Source organism: Dromaius novaehollandiae, chromosome 4 (genome assembly GCF_036370855.1).
Source record: "Dromaius novaehollandiae isolate bDroNov1 chromosome 4, bDroNov1.hap1, whole genome shotgun sequence".
NCBI classification, from domain to species: Eukaryota; Metazoa; Chordata; class Aves; order Casuariiformes; family Dromaiidae; genus Dromaius; species Dromaius novaehollandiae.
Window position 1 is genome coordinate 27465034 of NC_088101.1, and position 24168 is coordinate 27489201.

General features: G+C 41.3%; 1 protein-coding gene across 2 annotated transcripts in view; it reads left to right on the top strand.

The window, feature by feature from the left end:
- AFG2A (AFG2 AAA ATPase homolog A) overlaps positions 1-11476 on the top strand; it is a 205723-nt gene extending 194247 nt beyond the window's left edge. The window contains exon 16 of one of the 2 annotated variants that reach the window (XM_064510666.1): positions 11140-11476. In XM_064510666.1, coding sequence (XP_064366736.1) covers positions 11140-11316 — 177 coding nt within the window. In that variant the 3' untranslated portion in view covers positions 11317-11476. The remainder of the gene's footprint in view (positions 1-11139) is intronic. The other variant, XM_064510668.1, reaches the window with a different exon arrangement.
- The last annotated feature ends 12692 nt before the right edge of the window (positions 11477-24168 follow it).

Here is a 24168-nt window from a genome sequence, read left to right on the forward strand (position 1 = left end):
GAACCTTGGGCTTGGAGCACGGCGGGTGTCGCAGAGCTCTGGGGGGGCCTCATGGCTGAAAACTGTAAAGCATAAATTTCTGCGTTAAAGTGTTTGTGTGTTGTGATAGTCTACAACTTCTTAGAAGTTCAAATGCTGTTAACATTTAACAGCAGGCTGCATACAGCCTTGGAGAAAGGGAGAATTCTCTGCTTCCTCCTATTTACATTTGCAAAAACGCCGAGGATAACTTTTGAACTTAAAACATCTTCGTTAAGTGAATAGAAGTGCAGATGGCCCATTTTCTAAGTCTTCATAACATTGAAAATTGGCATTAGGTTGTCTTGCCTGGACAAAGAAGGGGATGGGAAACCCCGGAGACCGAGGAGGTTTTTACAATAACGTGGCACAAACTGAGAAGGAGTTTGTAAGAATGAAAAAGAAGAAATGGAGGAATTTCCTGACTTAGATCTGTTATCCAAGGAGTAACAGATCCAGTTACCCAGATCACTGAAGTGACTTTCAAACGTGACATGGATTCAGTTTTTTCAGCTGCAGCAGGCCGCTCGAATGACTCAAAGTTTTAATGTTAGCAAAGCAAAAGCATGTACCCTGTTAATCTGCTCGCTCTTAACTTTTCCCTGAAGATAGGTGGCAGCTCTGAGTACAGATTCTTACAAATCAGCGTTTTACCTTAGGCTGCCTCATTGTGTGCTTATCTTTGTTCCTACTTTCTTAGGTGCTGACCGCATTAGTTACAAGTTGTTCCACTTGCGGTGGAGCCGGGTTCTTCAGAGCAGTGTTACGAGTCCCTCGCCCTATGCGCTCAGTCATTCACTAGATCAGGGGAAGTTTAGACCCAGCAGCAGTGGGTCACACTTCCCTATGGACCAGCTTCAGCAGACCCAACAGGGAGACACCCGAGGTACATTGTCCGGAGCTTCTCTTGAAACTAAAATTGGTTAGCAGATAGGCTGTTATTGACGGGGGAATTTTACTGAATGTTCTGTGAATGAATAACTCAAAGTACTGTTTTCTGATGCGTGCAAATCTTAAGAGCCAATAGATCCAGGGATGTCAAGTCAAAAACCACTATCCTTAAGGGAAATGTGGGGGCTGCCCACCTGAAAGGGCCCTTCACAAGGCTGCCTGCACCAGCCAAGGCCTCTCTCTATGTGCCAGGCATATACTTTTCTTAATCAGGTGCAGCTTGCATTGGCTTTTGAATAGGCGGATGAGTGAAAGAAGTTGCACAAGTGAAAGCATTTGCATGTAGGCTCGCTTTGTCTCTAGGCTCCAGTGTGGTGCAAGCCCTTTGCTGCTGCAGTTGTGTCCCCTCCCTTGCCTTCGGAGCCTGCCCGCCTGCCTCCCAGCCGTGGCACCCATCTGCACCCTGCATGAGCCCGTTCGAGGGCGCGAAACCAGCAGAAGCTACTCTTCTGTCCTGCTGGCTTAGGTTTCTGCTGGTTAGCATTTGAACAGGCTCATCAAGGAGCCAGATAAAAAAGAGGTGGGACCAATGCATCACTGACTTAGATTGACAGTCTGCCTTGGAAGTGCAGGTTGCACTGTCACACTTGTCTTCCTGCTATTTTACTGACTTTCTATTCCGTTAAAATACACCCTTTACATATATCCTTAACTCAAAGTAATTGATGGCATATCTCTATTCTTGTTTCATATATGAATATCATTCATTGTTTTTTCTTGCTAATTGCTTCTCAGCTCTTCTTGCGCAGGGGAAACTTGCATTAAAACTTCCTTTAAGTTCTTTAGCAGCCTTTCCGCTTCTTCCTCGAGGAGTAATGGCCATACACTGAGTCATCTAGCTTTGGCTACTGGCATTGCTTCCTCGGCCTACCTGTACTCCTAGCCATATTCTGCCTCCACAGAATATAGGCAAGCACTAGCCCTCCTTCCAGAGTTTCTTGGCAAATGTGAGCCAAGTAAGTAGCACTGGAAGCTCCAAGAGATAAACTTAGAAGCAGTCTGCAATTCCTCTAGCGGGCTGCTGGCTGCCAGGGAAACAGACACCTGATTGCGGTCCGTGGGAAACCTCTCTGCACTGCCAGGAGCTGAGACCCGATAGGTAAAAAAACAAGAGAGGTTCCGGTAAGGGCAGCATTTATCTTGCAGTCTAAAGGCCCTATACGGCCTCCAAAGCATCTTGCTTCTCTCGCTTCCTGCCTCAACTCTGTATGTGCACGCATGTGTAAATAGCCATACAGAAAACTGGAAAGTTTACATCTCTTTTATTTGCATTACTGTATGGTTTGTATGCTTTCTGTCTAAATCAGTAGAAACAGTAAGACTGCAAAAGATTTCCTAAACTTTCTGGCCATTATTTTTAACTGTGCTTGTTTGCATTTACTGTATTGTATTATGGTATGTCACACATAGCTAACTACCAGTAAAATTGCTGTTGACCTGCCACACAAGATCCAAGTCAGAGACGGTGTTCTGCATACTGGAAGCTCTAAAGATAGGGTGAAAGGGAGAGTTTGAACACCCACTGAATTGTTGCTTTCCTTTTTGCTGGCGGGATTCAGAAGTTTAGGGCTCTGGTGATATAACGCTGTGGAAATGCTGCTCGAGCAGAAATGAGTTGAGGCAGTTGTAGACTGCCCATGTGCTACTGAGGGAAAAGGAAACATTTTTAGGGAAGGGAGGGCGCTTTTCCCAATTCCTTTTGCAGAATTGCTTGTATATGCTTTGTTTTGACAGGAGCCTAAGGCCTCTGTTACTTCCCCAGGTTGAATTTGAGAAAGGAATTATTGGGCTGAGAGAAGCAAAGGCTTGAATTATTTTTCAATGCATGAAATGCAGAATATGCTCAATGTATCACCCAGCTGCATATCTGTCTAACTCAAAATCTGAAAAGAGAGCAAGCCAAAGCAACTACTTAATACCTATGCTGTGATAGGTTTCATAAGGTAGAAACTGCCAAATCCATTCTGTTGTTTTGTTTTGTTTTCCTTTTCTAGAGAGAAACTTATGATAGGGATAGCTGAGGATGCCCTACAAGTCTTTTAGTTTTAGATTTTTAGTTGCATAATTCAATCTGTCTTGCTAGAGGCATTCAGCAAAATAGCATTGGCTCTGTGTCCTTGGTAGTAACAGCATACCATGAGTGAGAACACAGTATTCGGTTAATTGCTTTTAATTAAAATGAGTGCACTCACACACATGCACACACACACATGCGTTTGCGTATGTATAGAAAGACTGTTTTTCTAGTGGCTTGGCTTCCTTTTCCTCATTGAAGGGAAAAAGTTAAACTTTCTCATTAAATGTTTATATAAAAATGAAATAATTCTGAGGTTAACCAGCAATGCAGCTTAATCTTGTATAGAAACATGTGTGTGTGTGTTTTTTTTTTCTAGTTGCACAAATATAGCTGAAACTTGAAGTTGGCAGAGAGTGCTGTTTAAAAATATTTTGTCCCAGCATGTAAAAACTCGTTTTGTTACGGAATTCTTTTGTGAAAGGTGTAGTTATGCCACGTCTCTGCCAAAGTGATGGGATCCATATCGACATCGTGCCTTTTGGAAAATAGCTGCATTTTGGGCTTGTAGTTACAGAAGTTAAATTGGAATTTACATGTTTTATATATTGCTTGGAAGGATACCGCATCTAGTAATATTTTTAAGAGAGTGGAAAGAAGAAAAAAGAGCGCTTACAAATGGGTTCAAAATTTCTGTCTGTTAGAACATGTCGGGAGGAGGAGAAGTATGTGTGATGACACTTCGCGTGTACCACCGAAGGCTCGGGTTTGTTCTCTTTAGCTGTCATCGTGTGCTGTGGTTATGATACATACGCTTGATTTTGGCTGCATACCTCATCTTTTCCTTCGCTTCTCTGGGTGTGTTTAAGCTTTATAGAATAATAAGAGCTACTGGTACGTATGATACTGTCTGCTGCCCAGGCACAACCCGTGCTCGTGCTCCGTTTTCGGTGCTGTAAGAGCGATTGCACGCAGCCTCGTATGGTCACCACCGCCTCCTTCCCTGCGGGGGACTTGCTGCCGTGCCGCCTCTGGCCAGTTGCGCGGCGAATCCAAACCCCAGCCTTGCCGGCTGAGCCTGGAGCAGGGGGCGGAAGGAGGACGCGGCCTCTGCCGTGGCCCCCCGGGACAGCTGCAGCCGCCGTGGAAAGGCCCCGGCAGGGACCGTGGCACTGGTCAGGCTGGACGCGCGCTGGTGGCACGGCACTTTATGTCCCTGTGCGGCACCGCAGGGAAGCTCTGGGCTTGCACACACACTCTGACACGCATGCATGGTCTGTAAAATTACACCGATAAACAAACCATGGGTTAAATACTAAAAGAAGCATTGAGCCTGTCTGTTCTGAACTAACGTGACCTACGGGTATCGGTAAAGGAGCTGGCTTTGTTCAAAGACATTTCCTCGGTGACCTCTCATAAAAGGAACTAGGGACAGCAGAGATTGTTTGCTCAGTCGGTTGGCTCAGAGACAGCAGATACACATAAAGTATAGTACCTGTCCTCTCACCTGATGGGAAGAAGTCCTTTTTACTTAAAAACTGCAAAGGTGCCTCTTCATCACTACAGATCTGTTTTAAAATAGACTATCCAATGTCAACTCATATTGAATGTCTCTTTAATTAATCAGGAAGAAGGAAGTCTATATTTTATTTAAAAATATTTAACTATAGTATATCATTGCAGAAGACGCTTTCAAAATGAATAGAAGCTCATCTGTTCCAGGTGTTCATGAGTATAGAACTGTAATAGACATAAGTACTTTGACTTGAGAAAATCAGTAACATTTTAAAATGTAGCTGCTTAAAGTTCAGAGATGTATCTGTCTCACTGAGGCACTTAGGTGGCCTGCGAGTTCCTTGCGCACTTACTTTTTCTGACAGGGCTGTTGTGAGTTAGGCAGATTCTCTAAAATGGCAATCATCTATTAAGGAAATTCACTTAAAAGCTGTGGTGATACGTACAGTACATGCATCTGAGGAATGAATGGATCTTGTGCCAAAAGCATTATGCCAATATATTTTACCATTTTGTGTTTAGAATATATTATTTTCTGTTTGCAGATGGTCAAAGACAGAATCCATCTGGTTATGGGTCCTGGACTTGAGTGGAACGAAGAGGTACCCGTATGGGAGAGAGCGTGCGTCTTTCAAAGATTAGGTCAAAATTTATCACAGGATAACCAGTTATTTCATAGTGTTGGAAGCTTTCTCTCCTAAAAGAAACAAGATTTGTAGCAGTCTGTAAGAATTTCTCTTCTAAAAGAAGAGAAAAAGGTCATGTTATCACATATTTTCCTGTTCTATAGATTAAACAGGAAAGTTTGAAAGAAAAGAGAAATTCTATATTTAAGCCTTTTTGAAATTTATCAAAAAAGAGCACCTCTCACCACTTCAAAGCATCTCAGTTTAGCCTGTTTTAAAGAAAAATTGGTAATTGTGACATCTCGAAATAGTATTTTTGTCTTGAAAAGTAACATCTTGTACAAAGGCCTTATCTAGGGCCTGTCCGCCCAACGAGCGTGGTGCTGCGATACCTGCGCTGGTTCGAGCAGACAGCCGTGTGTGCGAGGAGCAGCGCGGTGATGCCGAAACAGGGTGAGCAAGGATGAAATCCCAGGAGGCAGCCTGGCAGCTTACCGCTCCCGAAGCCGGAGGGGTCCCGCTGCCCGGGGCGCCGCTTGCCGGGCTCACCGCCACCCCTCCCTGCGCCGCTCCCGCTGCCCGCCGAGTCCCTCTGCGCGCCGGTCTCAGTGACCCAGCAGCAAGCTAACGCTTTCTCAGGATTCGTTTTCTGACGGTCTGGTGCGTTGAGTCAGCTGATGGAAGGGGCTGCTCGGTGCCAGAGCCAGCACACGGGACGGGGTGGGAGCTGCAGCTGGCAGCGCTGCCCTGCACAAAGGGGAAGGGGGAGCGCAGGGACGGGAGGCAGCGGGGCCGCCGCGTCCCACGCTTGCGGCAGGAGTGACTGGCTGGTGTTGGCAAAAGCCTCGGGAAGGGCACCTAGAAGTACCTGCTATCGCTGCACCCGCCTTGTGCAGATCCCTTACAGACTTGGGTCCTGCTGGAGGTTCACTGGACTGAGATCCTTGCATCAAGTTTTGGCTCTCTTTTGCTATTACTTCCTTTTAGTCTCCCTGCCTACAGTGTTCCAGCTCCGATTTGTTTTCTGTTCCCACTTCTGAAAGGCCTCCGTGCCCGTCTCTTTTCTAAACCAGGTGAAGGCCCTGGGTCCTAAGAGCTTTCTAGCTTCCCCCGTTTTGTATGGGGCGACTCTGTTGCCCTCAGTAGAGCTGCTTCTGATTCAAGGATAGCAGAGAGCATCTGACGTTGGTAGGAATTTGCCTGAGTGAGAAACAGATGTCCTGACCCGGGAGTTATTCACGGCTTTTTAAAATGCCATGTATGAACCTTTTATCTGTCCTAAACAGAGCGGGAAAGCTAACTCCCTCAACCTATACACAATCTTCCTTTGACGCTGCCTAGCAGGCGTGCGCCGCGTGAGCGCGGAGCCTTGCAGGTAGTTCTCATCCGGGAAGCACCACAGTTTGCGCTATTCACGAACCGCAGGGTACTATTCTGTGTCCAGGCTCCTAATCCCCCTCACACACAATCCCTTACAACTTTAACTGGCGGGGTGGAGGAGCAAGTTAAAAAGGAAGGAAAAAGGAAAATGAAACACAATGTACAGCCAGCCAGTGTCTGCCAGTTACTGCGCACACAATCGACACCAGCTGCAGCCCAATTAAACTCGACATTCACAGGTGTTCCCAGCAGACTCGGCACTAACAAAACCACTTTCTTGAAAATACCTAAGGCTTTAACACAGAAGCCCTTTAAAAAAAAAAAAAAAAAAAAAAAAAAAAAAGATTCTTTAAAGCTATTTAGAGCACTTTAAATACAAAGAAGTTGAAAAGGACTTTCAGTCCTCTGGAAAGAGTTGGTGTTTAATGCCAGAGTGGGGGGGAATCAGCCAAGTTGAATCAGCCCGTGTAACCATTGGTTTTGGAAGAAAGATGGGTTGTGCTGAATGCCCTTTATTCAGGCAACAGTAACTGGCCCTGGACATTTTATTGTTGCTGGGGGTGGAATGGGGAGGAGGGAACGACTAGGTGTAAATCTGTTTCTTTTTGATACTCATCGTTATTTATACCATAGCTGTGCGCTTGCGTGTGGCTTTGCTAGTTGCAGGTCAGTGTGTGCGTGTGGTTCAGATAGCAAATCTTACCCTCTCTCGTCCTCTTAGGATAACTTGATACAGTTGGTTTTTTGACTTGTGATGTAAGATTCAAAATTAGTTTAGTTTCTGATCTTAGAAACACTCACCCAGATGGTAAATCACTCCTTCTGTTCAACTCTTTTGTTAACAAAAAACATGATAATCTGTTTTTAACATATGAATTGACAATTATTTCCATGCTAACAAGGGATTCCAGACATCAGACTAATACCTAGGTCAGTAATTTATTCTCATTCTGTTGTAAATATGAATCATTTTTATTACACTTTAATTTATATTACTAATCAAAACGAGGCATATTCTTAGATTTAACAGTATCCAACAAGACTTGGCTGGCTACTCATCTCTGCAAAAACATCCCACACCTCAGTAGTTATTGCTAATTACCTGCTGCCTGGTCTGTTACTGTTTAATCATTGGTGTTTCTGACATTCACTTAATGTCTTCATTACTACTTTAACAGTCAGTGCTGAAAACCTCTGTATATTAAGATGCAGTCAAGAATATCTGTTTTGTCCTTCAGGACTTTGCACCACAATTTTGCCTTTGGAACAGGAACAGGACATTATTCCTATTCTTTACAACACACAGAGATCCAAAAGGCTGCACTTTTTTGTCTTTTTTATACTGAAAAGGTAAAAACGATGATCCCTTGGATTTGTATTTGAAAATACTGAAGATATGTCTTAAAACTGGCAAATCGGTCATGATGATTAACAGCATTCATTTATGGAGGCAGGTAGATGGTATTAATGCTGACAAATGGAAGGCAAGGCACATGGGGGAAAAAAATCGCCCAGACTTCATATTCACAAATGTAAGATCTAAATTAGATATCGTCACTCAGGAAAAGATGTTGGAAGCACTGTGGATAATTCCCTGAAAAACTGTCTCAGTGCTAAACTGCAGTCAAAAAGGCAAATTTGATGCGAGGAAAGGAATTGCAAGCTACCCAGCAACCTCACGATGCCGTGGTACAGCTCTCTGCATCCTAATGCCTTGTGCAGCTTCGAACGCTCAACGACAAAAGGATGTAGCCGAAGTGGAAATGGCGAATGGCGTGAAGTACGCGCAGGTTCGGCAGGGGCAGACACCGAATCACCACAGACTCCTCAGCTTGCGAAGCCTTGACTGAGAGGGGATGAGATAAAAGCCTGTAAAATCATCGATGATATGGAGGAGGTGAAAAGGGAACAACAGCTGGATCATCATTCTCGTAACACGGGAACCAGGAGGCACTTGTTGAATTTACCAGGTTTAAGACAAACACAAGTGCTTTTTCATACAGTGCAAGATCAGACCACAGCACTCACTGCAGGAAGCTGCGGAGGCCAAAACCAGAAATGATTTAAGAAAGTAATTGGACAAATTCATTGAGGATAAGTCTATTGCAGGCTATTAAAACTGATGACCTAGATGCAGTCTCTGGTTTTGGAGTGCCTCTGTGCCTGGCAGAGATGGATATCTTGCTGCAAAACCAGTGTTTTTCTTCTTTCGTTGTCAATTAGCCCCTTCTGTTTCCTTTTCTCTTTTGTCTCACTTGGCCCAATTTATATATTTTTTTAATCTAGGCAGAAATGACATTTAAAAATCCTTCAATTGCTTGGTCTAGGATGAATCGTCCTAATATGACTCTGACAAGAAATACCTATTAAAAAAACAACAGACCTCAGGCCAATAATACAGCAGATTTCTCCAGACGAATTCAGTCTCATTTCACATTGGCTCTCTCACTTGCGTTTGCTTTCCACAAGTGATCCAACTTTACTAGCTAATGAGAATGCTCGTAAAGACTTTTCTGAAGTTTGCACGCTTGAATATTGAAAAATAATCAGACTTGCGTTGTTGAATCTCTTACCTCCGAAACCTGATTTCCTGGGTTAGTAAAGGAATGGAAACAACGTCATGTGACTTGTGCGCCCAGACCCGAGGGCCCAGGTTTTAACCCCGTGCCGTAATGCCTGCTCTTTATTACTGAGTAGTGTGCGAAAGATTTAGGCTACGCAAATTCAGAGTGCAGCCAGGAACAGAGAGAGCTTCTTTCCTCTTCCCTTAAAAGCAGCTCAAATACTCCTGAAAAACAAATAAAAAATACCAGTTTTCTGGTACATGCTCATGTCTGTTAACTTTCAGTTATCACAGAGCTTCTGTTGCAGTCTTTAAGAATAAAAATAAAAAGTCCTTTGGAGGTTAATTATGGTCGCTGTTACTGACACTCTTGGCAGGATCATAGAGAAAACATTAAAAGAACCGATCAGAAGTATTGACTTACGGGCAAATTCCTCCTAAGTGTATCGTTGTACAAGTGAAACAGGAAGCGATAAGACTGGTGGTGTGGTGTTTCTTCTTTTTTGAATCTGCCAGTAGGACTGTCTTTTTCTCAGCAGTAAAAATAGACATGCTCCTAGCAATCGAACTTTCTAGTGCTGTAGTAATGCCCGGCTTCAACATTTTGATGCTGTAGGTAGGTAGGTATGTATGTATGTATGATGTATGTAGGAATGCAGTGGTCTCTGTGAGCAGAGCAGAACAATCATATGTTTCGGTTTTCTTAATAACAGGTATGAAAACTCGGAAAAGGTCTCTTCTGCTTAATATTGTGGAAGACTTGCCCTTACTGCAGTATTTATTAAGGGAAAATCGTCCCCTGCTTCAACGACTGACAGTTTTGGAGTTCAGGATGTTTGGCCTCTGTTTTTCCATCAGGAGTCTTCTCCCCTTTGAAAGATTTCTGGGTTTGGGTTTTGGCAGGGGGTGGGGGAGAGGGTTTTCTTATTTCTTTAAGTAGCTTTGTACTTGTTGTTAGAGTTAGGAAAATAGTCGCACCATCTACTTACTGAAAAACCTAAATGGAATGATACAGATATCTGCATTATTTTCTAAAATGATATATTATTACTTATCTCTCTAAGAAGGTGGTGCACTGAATCTCAGCTATGCTTCCACAATTAACTGTCTCTGAAGTCCTGAAAAGCATTAAAACGCGTAACAGCAGTGTTTAGCTTCGCTGCTCATTAGAGCAGCACAGAACTAATAGTAATATTGTTGTAACTTGACAAAGCCATCTAAATCCATGCATGTTTTCTTGTGAAAGCTTCCTAAACATGCTGCTAAATCCTCTAAAAAGCTACTAAACGGCTTTGGCAACCATTAGCACAGCATAAGCAGTGGAGCCCTTTTCAGTAAGTGAACAAACAGAGAAAATATGCTGAATAGCTGGACAAATGTGTTTCAGCTGGCTCTTTCATTTACAGATATAAGGGAGCAGTCAATATCAATCACTGTTTTCCCTGTTGCACTGGAAATCACAATATCTCTTTTCATTCCACAAGCTCTTTTCACCACAGTAATGTGTCTTTAGAATGACACTGGCATCAGTCTGTTTCCGCTGTCTGAAGTCCAGAGAGCTTAAAAACACATTTCAGGGTATGAGACCTTAACCCTCCTCCCCTTCCACACACTCCGCTCCTTCTAGCCTTCCTTTCTGCATTAATTGTTTTTACTTCTTTCCCAGCATAAAGTTTAAAAAGAAAAGTGCCCACAGAGCCTGGGAATATCTGCTCCTGTGCTTTGGGGACAGGCAAATGTATCACTGGTCACTGGGGTTTTAATTTACCAGGTGTTGCGGGGCGTTTAACACAAGGTAATATATGATTATCAAGTTAGAAGTAATTTGCAACATACTATTACGTGAAATGTAATTTTACTGTGGTTTGGATTTTGAGCTGTATCCTGTTTCTTGGAAGAGCTAATCACCCACAACCCCATTGATTAAGAAGAATGTCGGAGAAACTCTGTTCTTGTGACTATCTGGCATTTGCAATATGTTGGTGTTCCTGTGCTTGCTTTCTTAATTTCAAATACTAGATTTTGTAGTAATAGTACTGTCTATATGATTTTTTTTTGTTGTTTGTTCGCAGATAGCAGCGGTCTGTAGAGAAGCAGCCCTCCTAGCTCTTCAGGAAGACATAGACGCCACACGTGTAATGGGGCGCCATTTTCAGTGCGCGTTGGCTGTGGTGACCCCAAGAATTCCTGATTCGTTAACCCACTTTTATGCAGATTATCAGCAGCAAAGTGGACTGCATGCACTCTGAAAGGCAAATAAACACATAAGCCCGTTCACAGTATGAATAGTAAATTTCCTTTGTAAAGTCTTCAGAAGATAAAGAATTTTGTATTGTACCTGGAGTGTCTGAAGTTAACTCAAGTGCACAGTCTTCGTAATAAACGCCTGTGTGGAATCACTGAGTGCAATGGAAGCTGACAAAGCTGTGTCTTTTACAGTTTAAATGGTAGAAGCTGCTGGTTTAAGTCAGTTTATCTGAGTGTACAGCTCTATATGAAAAAATAATTAGCAGAGTCTGAATTTCATGGTGGATTCTCGGCCCTAAAGAGAGTAGCAACCAGTGTCGTTACCACCTTCGTTTGTTTGTGCCCGAACGTTGGTGTCATCCCGGGGACCATCCCAGCGAGGCCCAGGCTGGGGAGTGGCCTCGCTACAAGAATGCTGAAAATTATTCTGAATCTTTTGATTTATGATCTGCAGAAAAGCTGCCAAACAGGCTTGCCAAACTTAGAGCTTTCTGAGAAAAAGCTAAGGTATCCTGTCTGATTACAGAGAAGTGTTTATCTTTCCTCTTAAACAGCTCCATTTTACACATGCTGTAAAGTAGGCACATTAAAAATTGTGCATCACTAGGCTTCCTATGTAATTCAGAAAAGTGAACTACTTCTGAACTTTGACTAACCTGAAACCACTTCCAGGATTCAGTGAAAGATTTTTTTATTGTTTTTTTTCTTCAAAATAAATATGAATTTTGCCTGGTGATTTAAAGCTGGCCACTGAAAATCGTAATGAATCCTAATTTACGAACAAGAAAACCTCTTTACAAAAACCGTTATAAAGGACCCCAGAATACTTTATGGAGAGATCAGATCTTTTGAATTTTTCTTCATCATTTCATCTGTTGAAATAATGGCAAATCATTATAGGCTCTTTACTCTTACATTCAATAAGAAAACTCATTAAGCAAAATTATTTTCAACATTTTTCCCCACAATGGAAAGACTGAGCTTTTTATTCCAGATATGAAAAAAGAGGGATAATAAAGCAAAATCAATGAAAACTTTAATGAAAAATTAAAAAGGTGACAAAAACCTGAATTTCAGTGGCTAATTCTGTGTTTTCCAGATGTTTTCCAGCTAAGCAGAAGAATTTATAGGTCAAAATTTTAGCAAAATCATGCTGTTACCTGTTGAAGTCAACAAGAAAGATGATTTCAGGTTTTTACATATTTAAGGTTATTTTTTGGATTTATTTATTGGTAGTTCTGAATACCTTTTTTTCTTGCCAAAATTATATATCTATGTATGAGAGTTTTAAAACTATTTAGAAATTTAGGTTTTTTTATGAGAAATTTTCATATATCTGTCTATGAGAGATTACTACCATATTTATTTATATAATCGATATAATCTTTTTTGTTATCTCTACTTTTAACCTCTTACAAAAATTAAATTAGCATTTAATTTTACTATCACTGAAAAGTATCAGAGGATGAGGAAAAGCAGGTAGTTTACTTATTCTGATGCTGTTTCTTGTATGGGCAGTTTTGCTCTTTTTTTTGCTATTTGACTCTTTTATAGTACAACAGAAGGAGGGAATTGAAGAGTGGACTCCTATTGACATCAAAGGGAATTTTGAACACTGCATTTTAGGACATTTGGAGAGGATGCTGGCCCCTGACTGCTGCTGGTATCTTGAAGGAAAAAAAACAATCTCTGCAAACATTTATCTTCTCATTTCCCATGTGGTACCAAATCTCTTGATACATATCTACATGTCTGAAGTGATTTGAAATGTAGGAAACTTCCCCTTTTATGGCTGGGTTTGTGGAATGGAACTGAACTCTATAAAAAAAAAAGTCTTTTAAAAAAGCTAAGTTATAGCAAATTTGTGAAATCCCTTTGAACGTTTGTATTGCTCCCAAATATTCTGTTTGGAAGACTCAGCTAATGTAATGCCACTCCAAGCCTTATTCCATTCCAAGCCACAGACAATTTGAGATATGAGGAAAGGTATGATGATTTCCCTTCTGGTTCCTGATGGCAGATCACTGTTACTATGGACTAGCAACTTGAAACTTTCATATCAGAATGCTGGAAAAATAACCAAAAATTCATATTGGAATACAATTTTGATCAAAGCTCATGAGCAACATAGTCTTTTCATAATCATTTTGAAACCTCCTTGGAAAATACTTCTGCAAAACAGCTGCTGCATATGGCTTGAATTTAAATGCCAGGAGATGTGAGTCCAGTGAGTGCTTTGCACCCTCAAACTCGCATTGGAATTTACTGATGAGGGCACCGTAGGCCAGAGCACTTCCAAAGCATCTTCCATTAAACTATCATTTAAATGAGTGTTTTTTAATTCAGAGCTGAACTTTTCACAGCATGTTTTACTGAACACAGTGTGCCTTGGCATTCAACCAAATTGTTTGCAGTATGAGACCATATAAGCCTGAATACCTCTACACTTTAGAGTAAATGAAAAATAGAGGTGTTCTTTGTTCTGCTGGGTTAATCACCTTCATTGTTGTTTGGGTGTTTTTGTGAGATTTAATTTTTGTAAAAAGATAGAGGCTTGGTGAAGAAAAAAGAGCACGTCTGGGAAGAACTCATCTCTCTCCTTCCATCCTGTCCATACCTCCTGAAGTGGTTTCTATACTTACTTCTTTACATTCCTTAGAAATACAGTCTTTTTCCTGCCTGCCATTATCTTTTGGAGCTATTTTTTGGACCAAATACTGCTTGAGTTGTGGAATTGTTAACATTAAATCAGCTTTTCAGTGTTTCAGGCACTTTAGGTTTAAATACAAAGTTTAACTTTTTCCTCCAATAACAACGTCTTGCAAAATGGCATAAAATGTCTTTTGACAGGTTTGCCACAATTGACCAGGAGAATATTTATGATCAAAATGCAAAAATGTCTTCACTTAACTTGAAAAAAGCCTAGTCCTGTGTTTTCCCTAATGCATAAAACAGATTTTCACTGCAAGTACAATATACAATTTCTTAATCCTGGAAAAAGATTAAGTTTATTGTGGATAATTTTCCTGCAGTCTCTAAATGAGAATAGAGCATAAGGTTTACTTAGTCCAGGTGTGAGGGAGAACATTAAGGATAGAAAAAAGATTATTTGCAAAGACTTACTCAAAATCATTGAACTTAGGCTTGCCTACCCTTTTGAATTCTGTGTCTGTAAAGTTGATTTTTCTGGTTTGTGTATTCTGGCTCTTAGCTTTTAGTTTCTTTACTCATTTTAAATGTCAAAGTGTGGTTCTTCTCCTTCAGAAAACAGGCATGTGCCAAACCTAAAGCTACCATAACTAAGCATCAGCTATCAGCGCTGTGGGAAGGCTGTGTGGGGATGAGGTTTTTGGGTGGAGCGTGCTTCATATGCCGTGCTGATGAGTATGGACAAAGGTAAAGAGAAAGCAGAGCTGTAAAGAGTGGTGCTTTACTGTGTACAGTCTGGTACGATGATGCTAAGTGATGAACACTTGCAGGGTCCTGGGTAGGAAATTTTCCCTCCTTACTGCACTGGGCAGTAACAGACCTGTGAGGACCAGCTTTAAATTACCAGTCAATATTCATATTGTAATCATTTTTACCCACTATGAACCTCAAATTCTTTCACTTTTGCTGATGTGCTTTTTCCTACATCTACTACGAAAGAAAATACTGTAAATGACCTAATGTATGCAACTTCTTTCTAGGGGGGGTGGGTGCAAGAGGCATGCAGAATTGCAGTTGTATTTTGGGCATGCTTTTGAATGTCAGGTTAACACCTGGAAGAAAAATAACTCAACTAAAACTTACTCCTAATCTTGGATTTTGTGTCTGCTCTTTCTGCAAGTTCTACTTGCTCATTTATTAAACTTTTCTGTAGGAAACTAAGCCATGCATTTTCTCCAGGGCTCTATATATTCTGTGTTACATATTTTAAATTGTGTCATCTTTCTCTGCAGATTTTAATCCAGTGACTCCAGGGCTCTGATGGGAGAAGGAGATGTGTGTTTTCTCTGTTAACTAGTCCGCCAAGGATCTTACCAGTGAGGGGGAAAGAGCCCCGGTCTGTGTCTGCGTGGCAGACCTCCAGCAAGAGCGCAGGTGTTGCGAGAGGAGGCGATGGCAACCAGATGACATTCTTTCCCCTTGAACTAGTGTGGAGCCATTGCTCAAACCAATTAAGGGTCCTTCCAATGAAATGTGAGGCTGGCATGTTGAGTGCTTGTGCCTGTGTAAAACCCGTGGCAAGGAAGCTTGGACTCATTTCACCCAACTGTAAGGTTAGAGGAGCGGAATCACGCTTGGTTCCCTCGGCAGTCATTGGAGAGATACCAGAAGATGGTCCCGATGATAGTGATTTATCCCAGCTAGGATCTGGACTACCCTGCTGGAGGTGCCTGTCTCTTTCCAGTGACTAAAGGGGGACTGATGTCAAGAGAGGCCCCTAAGCCCGTTGTCCAGAAGAGTGCCTAGAGGTGGATAGGAGGAATTGAGAGCAGTATTTTACCAGTTTGTGCAAATATATAAGCAGTTCTGGAAATGCTTTTGTGCTTTTCTGTTCCTCTCAGTACCTATGTCTGTGTGGTATGGCTGTGTGCTCTTAACCACAATCCCCCTGATTTTTTTATCTCCTTTACTAACACAGAGGAGTTTTCACATCTCTGTTTGGTAAAGTGAATGCCTCCGCATCAGCAGAGTGTGGAAAGGGCTTTGATAACCTTCAAGGTGCAACGCTGTCAACTCTCACTTTATCCGGGAGTGGATTATCTGGGCTGTGGAGTAATGAGGTCACGTCTTTTCGCCACACTGCTGGCAAGAGCTTCAAATTTCACACAGGGGTAGCTGCTTACATCAAGCCTGTTCTGCCTAATGCTGTTTAAAGCTACCCCTCCTCTCTGTCAGCAAGTTTTCCCAAAACAAAGGATGTGAAATGTGTCCATATAGCCTCATTTGCATTAAGTGTGAGGCATTTTCATGGTGTTTGGATTGCCATGTTAATTGAGAGTTGGTTGTATTTGATGAAAAAGTGCAAGATGCCAGTAATAGATGTAGTGTTTGCAGCACTTGCATGTCCTAGAGCGGCTTTGTAAAGGCAGGCGCATTGGTTGTGAGGAATTTGCAATGGGATTTGGCAGGTGAATAAACCAAAGCTGTATAGCTGCCTTCAGGTGAGTGTCCCAGTGCTCAGCTTGCTGCACTGCTGTGAGTCTAAATCTGGGTACTGCAGCTTTAATGGAGAGCTATTGCATTGATAGTGGCCATGGAAATGAAAGATCCCTAAAACACCCAAGTTGTGTGTGTTAAGGCCAATGGGTGCTTAAGTAGATTAGCAAACAAACAAATCCTTTAATGTTGTGGAATGCTTCCCCGCCACGTAAATAGGGATTATTCCACCAAACCAGTAAATTCTACCCTTCTACCTAGTAAATTCTACCCTTCAGATAACTATGCTCTTTAACAAGCAGTACTTTTAGAAAAAATGAAAATAAAAAAGCTTGCTGAAAAACTCTGGGTGAGTTTCAAGAAAAGCACAAAAATGTTAAAGAGACTGTGAATACTGATGTTACGGCAGTGCTGGCAGTTGCATACATAGGGTGCTACAACAGAAAGGACTCTAAAACCAGAAAATGTTATCCTTAAAATTTGTTTTACAGAGCTCACTACCATTTTATGTACAAACATGTAACGTAACATACCTACCACTTTATTCGTCACATTGTGGAAAGCTTGCTTAAACTCTCTGCTTTCTATTTAAAACATGTAAAAACAACTGGTTACTTCTGTCTGATTCCACTTCCAGGCTTTCATCATCTGTAATTTTGGTAAAAAGCTACTTTTGTTAATATGTAATGCATCATAGTAACCAGTTACACTTTTACTACAAAAGGGTGTTTTATTTTCCTGAGGGATGAATAGTAATCAAGGATCAGCTGGTAGTGCCAAGTGCCTTGATAACACAATTGGCTGCATACAGCTTTGTTAAGCCCCTTCTTGCACTTTCCAGAGAGACTTAAAAGATGATGGTAGGAGATCTGTTCTTTTCATACTTAATTGTTGTGGGTCTGAATTTTCAAATCGTTTCGTCTGCTGGGTTAGAAGGTAGGCTTCTGATTCAGTCAGAGCATGTGAGGGCCTTACTGATTAAAAATGATGGGGGGGCAGGGTGGGGGAGGAGGTCAAGAAAAGGGTTGAAAATAAACACGTGAACTAGGAAGATTACTCTGATATTAAACACTGACTGATTTTATTGCGAAAAGGTGGGGGTTGAAAGAGCTGGATGAAGATAGGAAGTAGAAATACTGATGAGAATCAGAGCAGGGGCTGATTTGTGTTATTTTGATGCTGATTTCAGTGTGACTGTAAACTGAAGGAGGGCAATAGTCACCCCGGCCCTGTGTTAGGAGGTGTCTCACGGCGGAAACACAAAGTGGAATCCGGCTTTGATCTCATTAACTCGATCAGCGCTGGATTAGCAGATGTGTTTCTGGAGCTTGAAGTAGCTAGCTTCTTTCAGCTACTGAAGGCATATATAATCTAGTGGCAGACATTATGATTCACGTTTTCTTTTTTTGTTGTTTTGTCTTTTTGTTTTTTAATCAAAGACTAAATTCTCACAGGCCAGCCCTGGCTTCGGCATTGGGCTTGCTTTACTGTTCCCCTGTAGCAGAAAAAACACTCCTGCAGTTGCTGTCTTCCAGTAAAAAGAAATTCTCACCTCTTCTCCGAAACGAGCTTTGCTGACTGGAAAAGAAAATGATGGCAGTGGGGTAGCTAGTGCAGCACGGCCCGTTTGCTGTGGATGACAGTGACCTCTCTGAAGTCTTTGGAGACAAACCCCTGCGAAGGTGCAGCAAGCCCCACCAGTGCAGGGAAGGGGCTGCAGGCGGCCTGCAGGTGTATTCATGTACCTTTACTGTTGGAGCTGACGCCAGCCCCCACATTCCTGATGTCATCCTTAACTTGGAATAATTAAAGAACAAAATAAAATCCTTTCTAAGCCAAGCTGTACGCTATTATAGCATGTATCACCTGTTATCTGTTATGGCTAGGGTGAAAAGAAATTGCGGTTTCTGCAGCATTTTTTTCTTCATGGAAATATTTCATCGTCATAAAATTGGCAGGGGTCAGCCTGATTCCAGAAGCTCTAAAACAAAAAATTAAAGCATAGATTGTCTTCTGAATTTTTCATAGATTTTGTACTAAGTACTGGAGAGAAGAGGGGAATTCCCCCCTTTTTCTGAACGAGAAGAGTTGGAAAGAGTGGGGGAGTAAAAAAAAAAGGTAAGCAAAAGTAAGGAGGAAGAGAAATGAGTGGAAAGTGTGTGGGGAGGAATTTCCTCCTGTCTTCTAAGTTTGATCATTGTTTATTTCTACACTCTACGAGAAAAACAATGAGATATGGGAGAAGAAGGAAAAACCCCAGTAACATTAAGAAGCTTGAAGGGGTTTTATTTTTCTAGAAGTATTCATAGCCATGAAAATGATTTTCCACCTTTAACAGACAATTAAGTTTCTTCCTACTGTTTTTCTCGCAAGTCTAGTTAGCCGTCTCCTGAGAGAACATGGTAGAAGATGCCTGGCTTGTGAAAAAGCAAATAATAAGAAGCTGATGAGAGTTATGTGGAGAAAGCTGTACAAGACAGGAGGAGCAGTGGGGGAGAGGTGATGCAAGGCAGAAAGGACAGAGGAGAGTTCTTGGGGGGTTATTATGTATGAGAATAGTTGAAGAGAATTGGTGAACCCCGCAGAGCAGCAGTCCCTTTGCAAAGGAGAGGAACTGGCTCAGGGCAAAGACGGGTTTACTTGTGGAAGGAGGTTTTTATGAAAAGAAGGTCAGTAGCAGTCTTCTCTCAAAGCACCAAGGTGAGAGAAGCACAGAAAATTGCCGGCGCAGTGGATGGTTAAAAATCTGGGCCCTGTGGATCAAAGGAATATAGTTTGCTTCTCAAATGTGTAACTGGAAAAGTGGGGTCCCTGAACAGGAGAGGGATGGCATCCATTCGCTGGGCTGATCCCTGCTGCAGAAGGGCCAAGTGACTTCAAGAGAAACCAAAGCTGTGTCCAGGGCTATTTCTGTGGACATTAATACAGGCAAGCTCTGTTATGATGCCCAAATAAGCTTTTGATGAGTTGCAACTATAGTATCTTTTTTTCCCTCCCATCTTGCAATGTAGCATCCTCCCTGGGCATGGATATATTGACTATTTCAAATTAATTCAAGGTTATTTTGTGCAAGTTAATCCAGAGAAAATCTTGCACAGCACAACAACAAAAAAAGCCTCGTGCTGAGCATTAGCTGGAGGAGAAGATTGTCAATAACCTTTAGGCACTTTTTAAAAACTCTTCTTCAAGTTTCATACCAGCTACAAAATAAAAAGGCCTCAACCCTTAAAAATAAATTACTGTTGTTTAAATTAAAAAAAGAGAAGTGTGTTACTGCAGGTTCCTATTTTGAAAGTATAAGGTATCTGAAGGGCAAGTGTGTGAATGTCAAGAACATTCAACAAAAAACAATTGGTTTTTGCCTTGTGGATCCTTCAGAGCAGAGTGTGCTTGACTTAATTGCTTGGGGTGTGTTTCAAGTGTGTTCATTTAGAAGAGCATCTTGGAGAAGGCTTTGCACAAAGATGTGCCATGTACCTTGAAGTCTATTCTGTCAGGATTGGGCTTGCTGTGATCTTTTGAGAATAGTCAGTGATTCTCAATAATACTAGCGCCTTGTAATTTTAAGCTAAACTTATCCTATTACCTTGTCTTGGGGAACCACAGAAGATGCAACCATTGAAATGAACTAAAGCTGTCTAGAGTAGGACTGTCAAGGTTTTGAGCTCTGCTCTGAAGTGAATAAGGAACCTATGGAGGTTGAAAGTATGAGCAAAATGTGTTCAAGAGGACTTCTGTAGTGAGGCAAGTTGCCACACACTGGAGCAGTTCCAGTTATTTTTGTAGTTGTTACATTCAGTGGTCTCCGGATGATAGATTGATCTATCCTCTTTGGACAGGAGGAAGCCTCATAGGCCAAAAGCAGAAAAAAAAATGTTTTCTGAACACTGTGAGAGATACAGTTATCTGAGAGCAGCAGGGACTCCACTGCAGTGAAAAGCAGTCACAGCACTAGAACAACATGAGATTTGAGGTTTTGATCATTGCTCCTTCACAAATACCTCAAAGTGTTTTCTATTCTGCACAAGCCTCATGTTTGTCCTCCTCATGTTGATCTTCAGCTGTCTGTTTTTCAATTTCTTGGGTGGATCCTTCCTCAGATCTTGGTCGGCATGAGTTAAAATATATCCATACGCATGGATACATCTAAAATTAGATTCCCAGTGATACCTCGGACTCCTGAAAGTTGTACTATATTTCCCAGTCACACACGACATTAAAATTCTTCTTTACTGGATAAAATAAAATGGTCGTGTATTACATGTTTCCTTTCTCTGAGACTGTTTTTAAATTATTTTATTTTATCCAGGCCACTTTCCCCACATATCTCAAGGCTGCAGTACTGTAGGAAGGTCTGCAGCCTGGGAGTCAAGAAGTTTGAACTACGAGTCTAGTCTGCTATTCTTGTGATGCCTTTGGAAGTTATTTTTCCCCTATGAGACTTTCTCCCGTTTTTTTGTTAAGTACTTTGAGATCTCTGATTAGAAAACAGAATACAGTAGTAAAGTTTTACACTAGTTCTAAGGTTCTGTTGTTATATCAATTAAAGGAAAGATTTCCCCTGCCCGCCTCCCCCAGGACCTTGATTGTAGTATATGTGGAAAAAAATAATGGCTGTTATGACTTGCTAAGACCCTCCAGTTGTAACACATTTGTCCTGTGTTATGTAAGGGCTGGAAACAAAATGCATATAATAACCTCAGGTTTTTAATCTCTGCAAAACATAATTAACTATTTGAAAGGGTGGTTGGAGGGTTAAGCTAGGAAGAATAAACTAGTAGTATAATAACATCTATATTAAAAAAAAACAACATAGATTTAACATGTTATATAATCTCTGTTAAACTTGCTCTGGGAAATTCTCCAAAAGCTAGTGTCAGTCTCAATTTTGTACAAGTCTGTACATAACCTGTATAAGAATTTGTATGGAGCTGGGAGGGGAAACAGCGAGAGAAAGAGTTAGGACAGAATGTAGTTTGGCTAAAGTCTTGCTGCGATGGAGCATTAAAAGTAGCAATGGAGGTTTACTCCTTCACAGGTCTCTAAGGAAAATAACCCCCTCTGTGCAGGTGATATCTAGTACCTCGTCCCAGGCAGTGGACTTCTCAGTGGAGTCTCACTTCACTTTTGACATCAAGTGGCAGTTCGAAAAGCTTCTAGGTGCATGAATTTAATGAGTAATCTCTGCTCTTGAGAATTATGTTAAAAAAATATGCACACTTCTCTCAACTGATTGCTGCAATGTCATGGGAACAGTCCAGTGTGTTTATGGCCCTGTCAGTCACATAGATGGTACCAATCAATTTGTGTTTGCTCTGCTGCATTCAGGTACAGCCATTAATTTAATGACTGCTAGTAACACAGAACATAGACCATACCACAGAGCTATTTCTTTTCCAGGAGTTTAGCCACTACCCCTTATATACATAGAGGGTATTCACTTATCTCTGAGAACAACTTGCAGCAAAATGGTGTGAAGTATGGTGTTTAGATATGCGGTGGAAAGGTGCTGATAATACAGGAATTACTCATACCCCTTTTGTGAAATGTGGAAGAAGTGCTTAGAACGTTATTGCCAAAGGACAAGCCAAATTTTATCGATCCATTCCTTCTGGTGAGCTTCCATCATCTTTTCTTCTGTCCTTTCCACCTTTCTCTTCATGTGTCATGATGCTTTTTCTCCTCTACTCATGCCCAGGAAGGATTGTCTTCCTCCGCACAGCTCAGCAGAACTCAGCAGCAGCAGAACATAATGCTGAAAATATTTGTGATGTGAAAGAGATTTGAAAGATGACATGTTTCTTCAAACAAATTTGTAACAGTAAAATCCTGAAGCTTTTACTGAGGCAAAATTTCCAGTAGAGACAGTGAGTCATCTGTGTGATAGGGGACTGGATGAGGATTTCAGGATTTGACTCTTCTGCTTTTATTTGTTTGTAATCCAGGCCATTCTTCTGATAAAAGATGAAGTTCTCTTCAGGGGAAGTAAATTATGAAAAAGTATATTGCAAAAAGGCATATTATATTACACTTAGGCTTGCAAAATCAGGCATGATACAACTTCCATTGAAAACAATGAGTGGGTATTGAATATTGTAGGAATTTACTCGTACTGTAAAATACTTCGTGAAGGCTTCTCTTTTGTTTTCCTCAGAGTTTCATTTTTTGGTAATGATCTTTATCGGGAAATCACTTGGGAGCCAAATAATACAATGAACTGACCATGTTAGCACTGAATGTTAATGAAGTTTCCTGAACTGTGGGTCTTGCTTTGTATTATGGGCCTGTTTGAAGATCCAGTACACTGCCTTTGAATTTCCAGCAGTGCCAGTAGCATTTAAACAGGGTCCTAAATTGATATCCATGAATTTTACTCTGTGGTGAGGTTACAGAACTGATTTTTTACTAAGATTAAAAATGTATTTTGAAGTCCACAGCACTGGGAACTCTAGTATCTTTTTTCCTAGAGCTTGAAAGAGGAGTACAAAATATGGCATCTCTTTTGGGAGCACTGCATATGCAACCTTGTCAAGGATGAGGAAAAAAATACACAGTCCAAATGTTGACCAGAGTTTGCTGCTTGAAGGCCTTGCTCTGGAGCCTTTTCTTCAACCTACCTTTAAAATACAATTTTCTTGATAGTTTTAAACCGACAGTTTTATGCTCCTCCTTCATAACACTTTGGTTTCAGTTGAAATCAAGTGATCTCTCATGACACACAGTAAGACAATCTTGAAGTTTTTTTCTTTTAATTCAAAGGCTAAGTATATAATAGAGCCAGTGGACCCATGGTGTTATGTCTAGCTATCTGTAATATCAAGAATTTAGCTTTTCCTCAAGGAGCAAAGTTGATATGAGTAGAAAGACAGTGTCTTTCAAATTTACTACATCTTTCACATTTATTTCACGTCTTTGTAGGTACCAACTAGTATACATACTGGTATCTAATTAACTAACACTACTGGTGAAGTTGCATGCATGTTAGAAAAACATGTACCCTTAAAAGCCCTCAGCATCAGTTTATGGTGAACCTACAAATGCACTTGAGATTAAATAAGCTTTTTTTGATATATCTTTGTTTCCAAGTCTGGTGTCTAGTCTGCCTTCCCAGTCCTACTCAAAATTGAAAGAAGAATAGCTTTCATGTGTTCTCTTTTGGGTTTTCATGCCCCAGTTTGAGTGTTGTTCCTTTGATAGGACAGGAGCATCGTATGCAGTGTTCAGTATAACGGACTGTTCTTTTTCCCCATGAGTGAATTTTTTGCATGCTTTTTATATGCTTGAAGATTTCTCCAGCATTTGTTATGAGTACCAATTTTTAACCAGATTTGTACCAAAGATCATTGCCAGTGTAGTAAGAGCTGGTAGAATATCCTACTCGGACATTGTTATCAGCTCTTTGGAACTAAATTGTAACTTGTTTTTAAAAACTCACTGTCATTTAACTTCCACCTCCACTTCAGAGATTTCTGTGCTTCTTGGCTCTCTGTCATGTTCTCAATGTCTCCTCACTGATATGTCTAACTGATCTTTCTCTTTTAGTTGTCACTCATGGATTTGCAGTCTCCTGCATGCCTTCTTTGTGCATGTTTGCTAGCTACATAACAAGTAACCTGACTGTCTTTCCTGACGTGGTTCTTCCTTTCTAGCTCTCTTTGCTTTGCCCCTGCCCCACCCCGGGGTGGGGGTGGAAGAGATCTTCTGGCAAG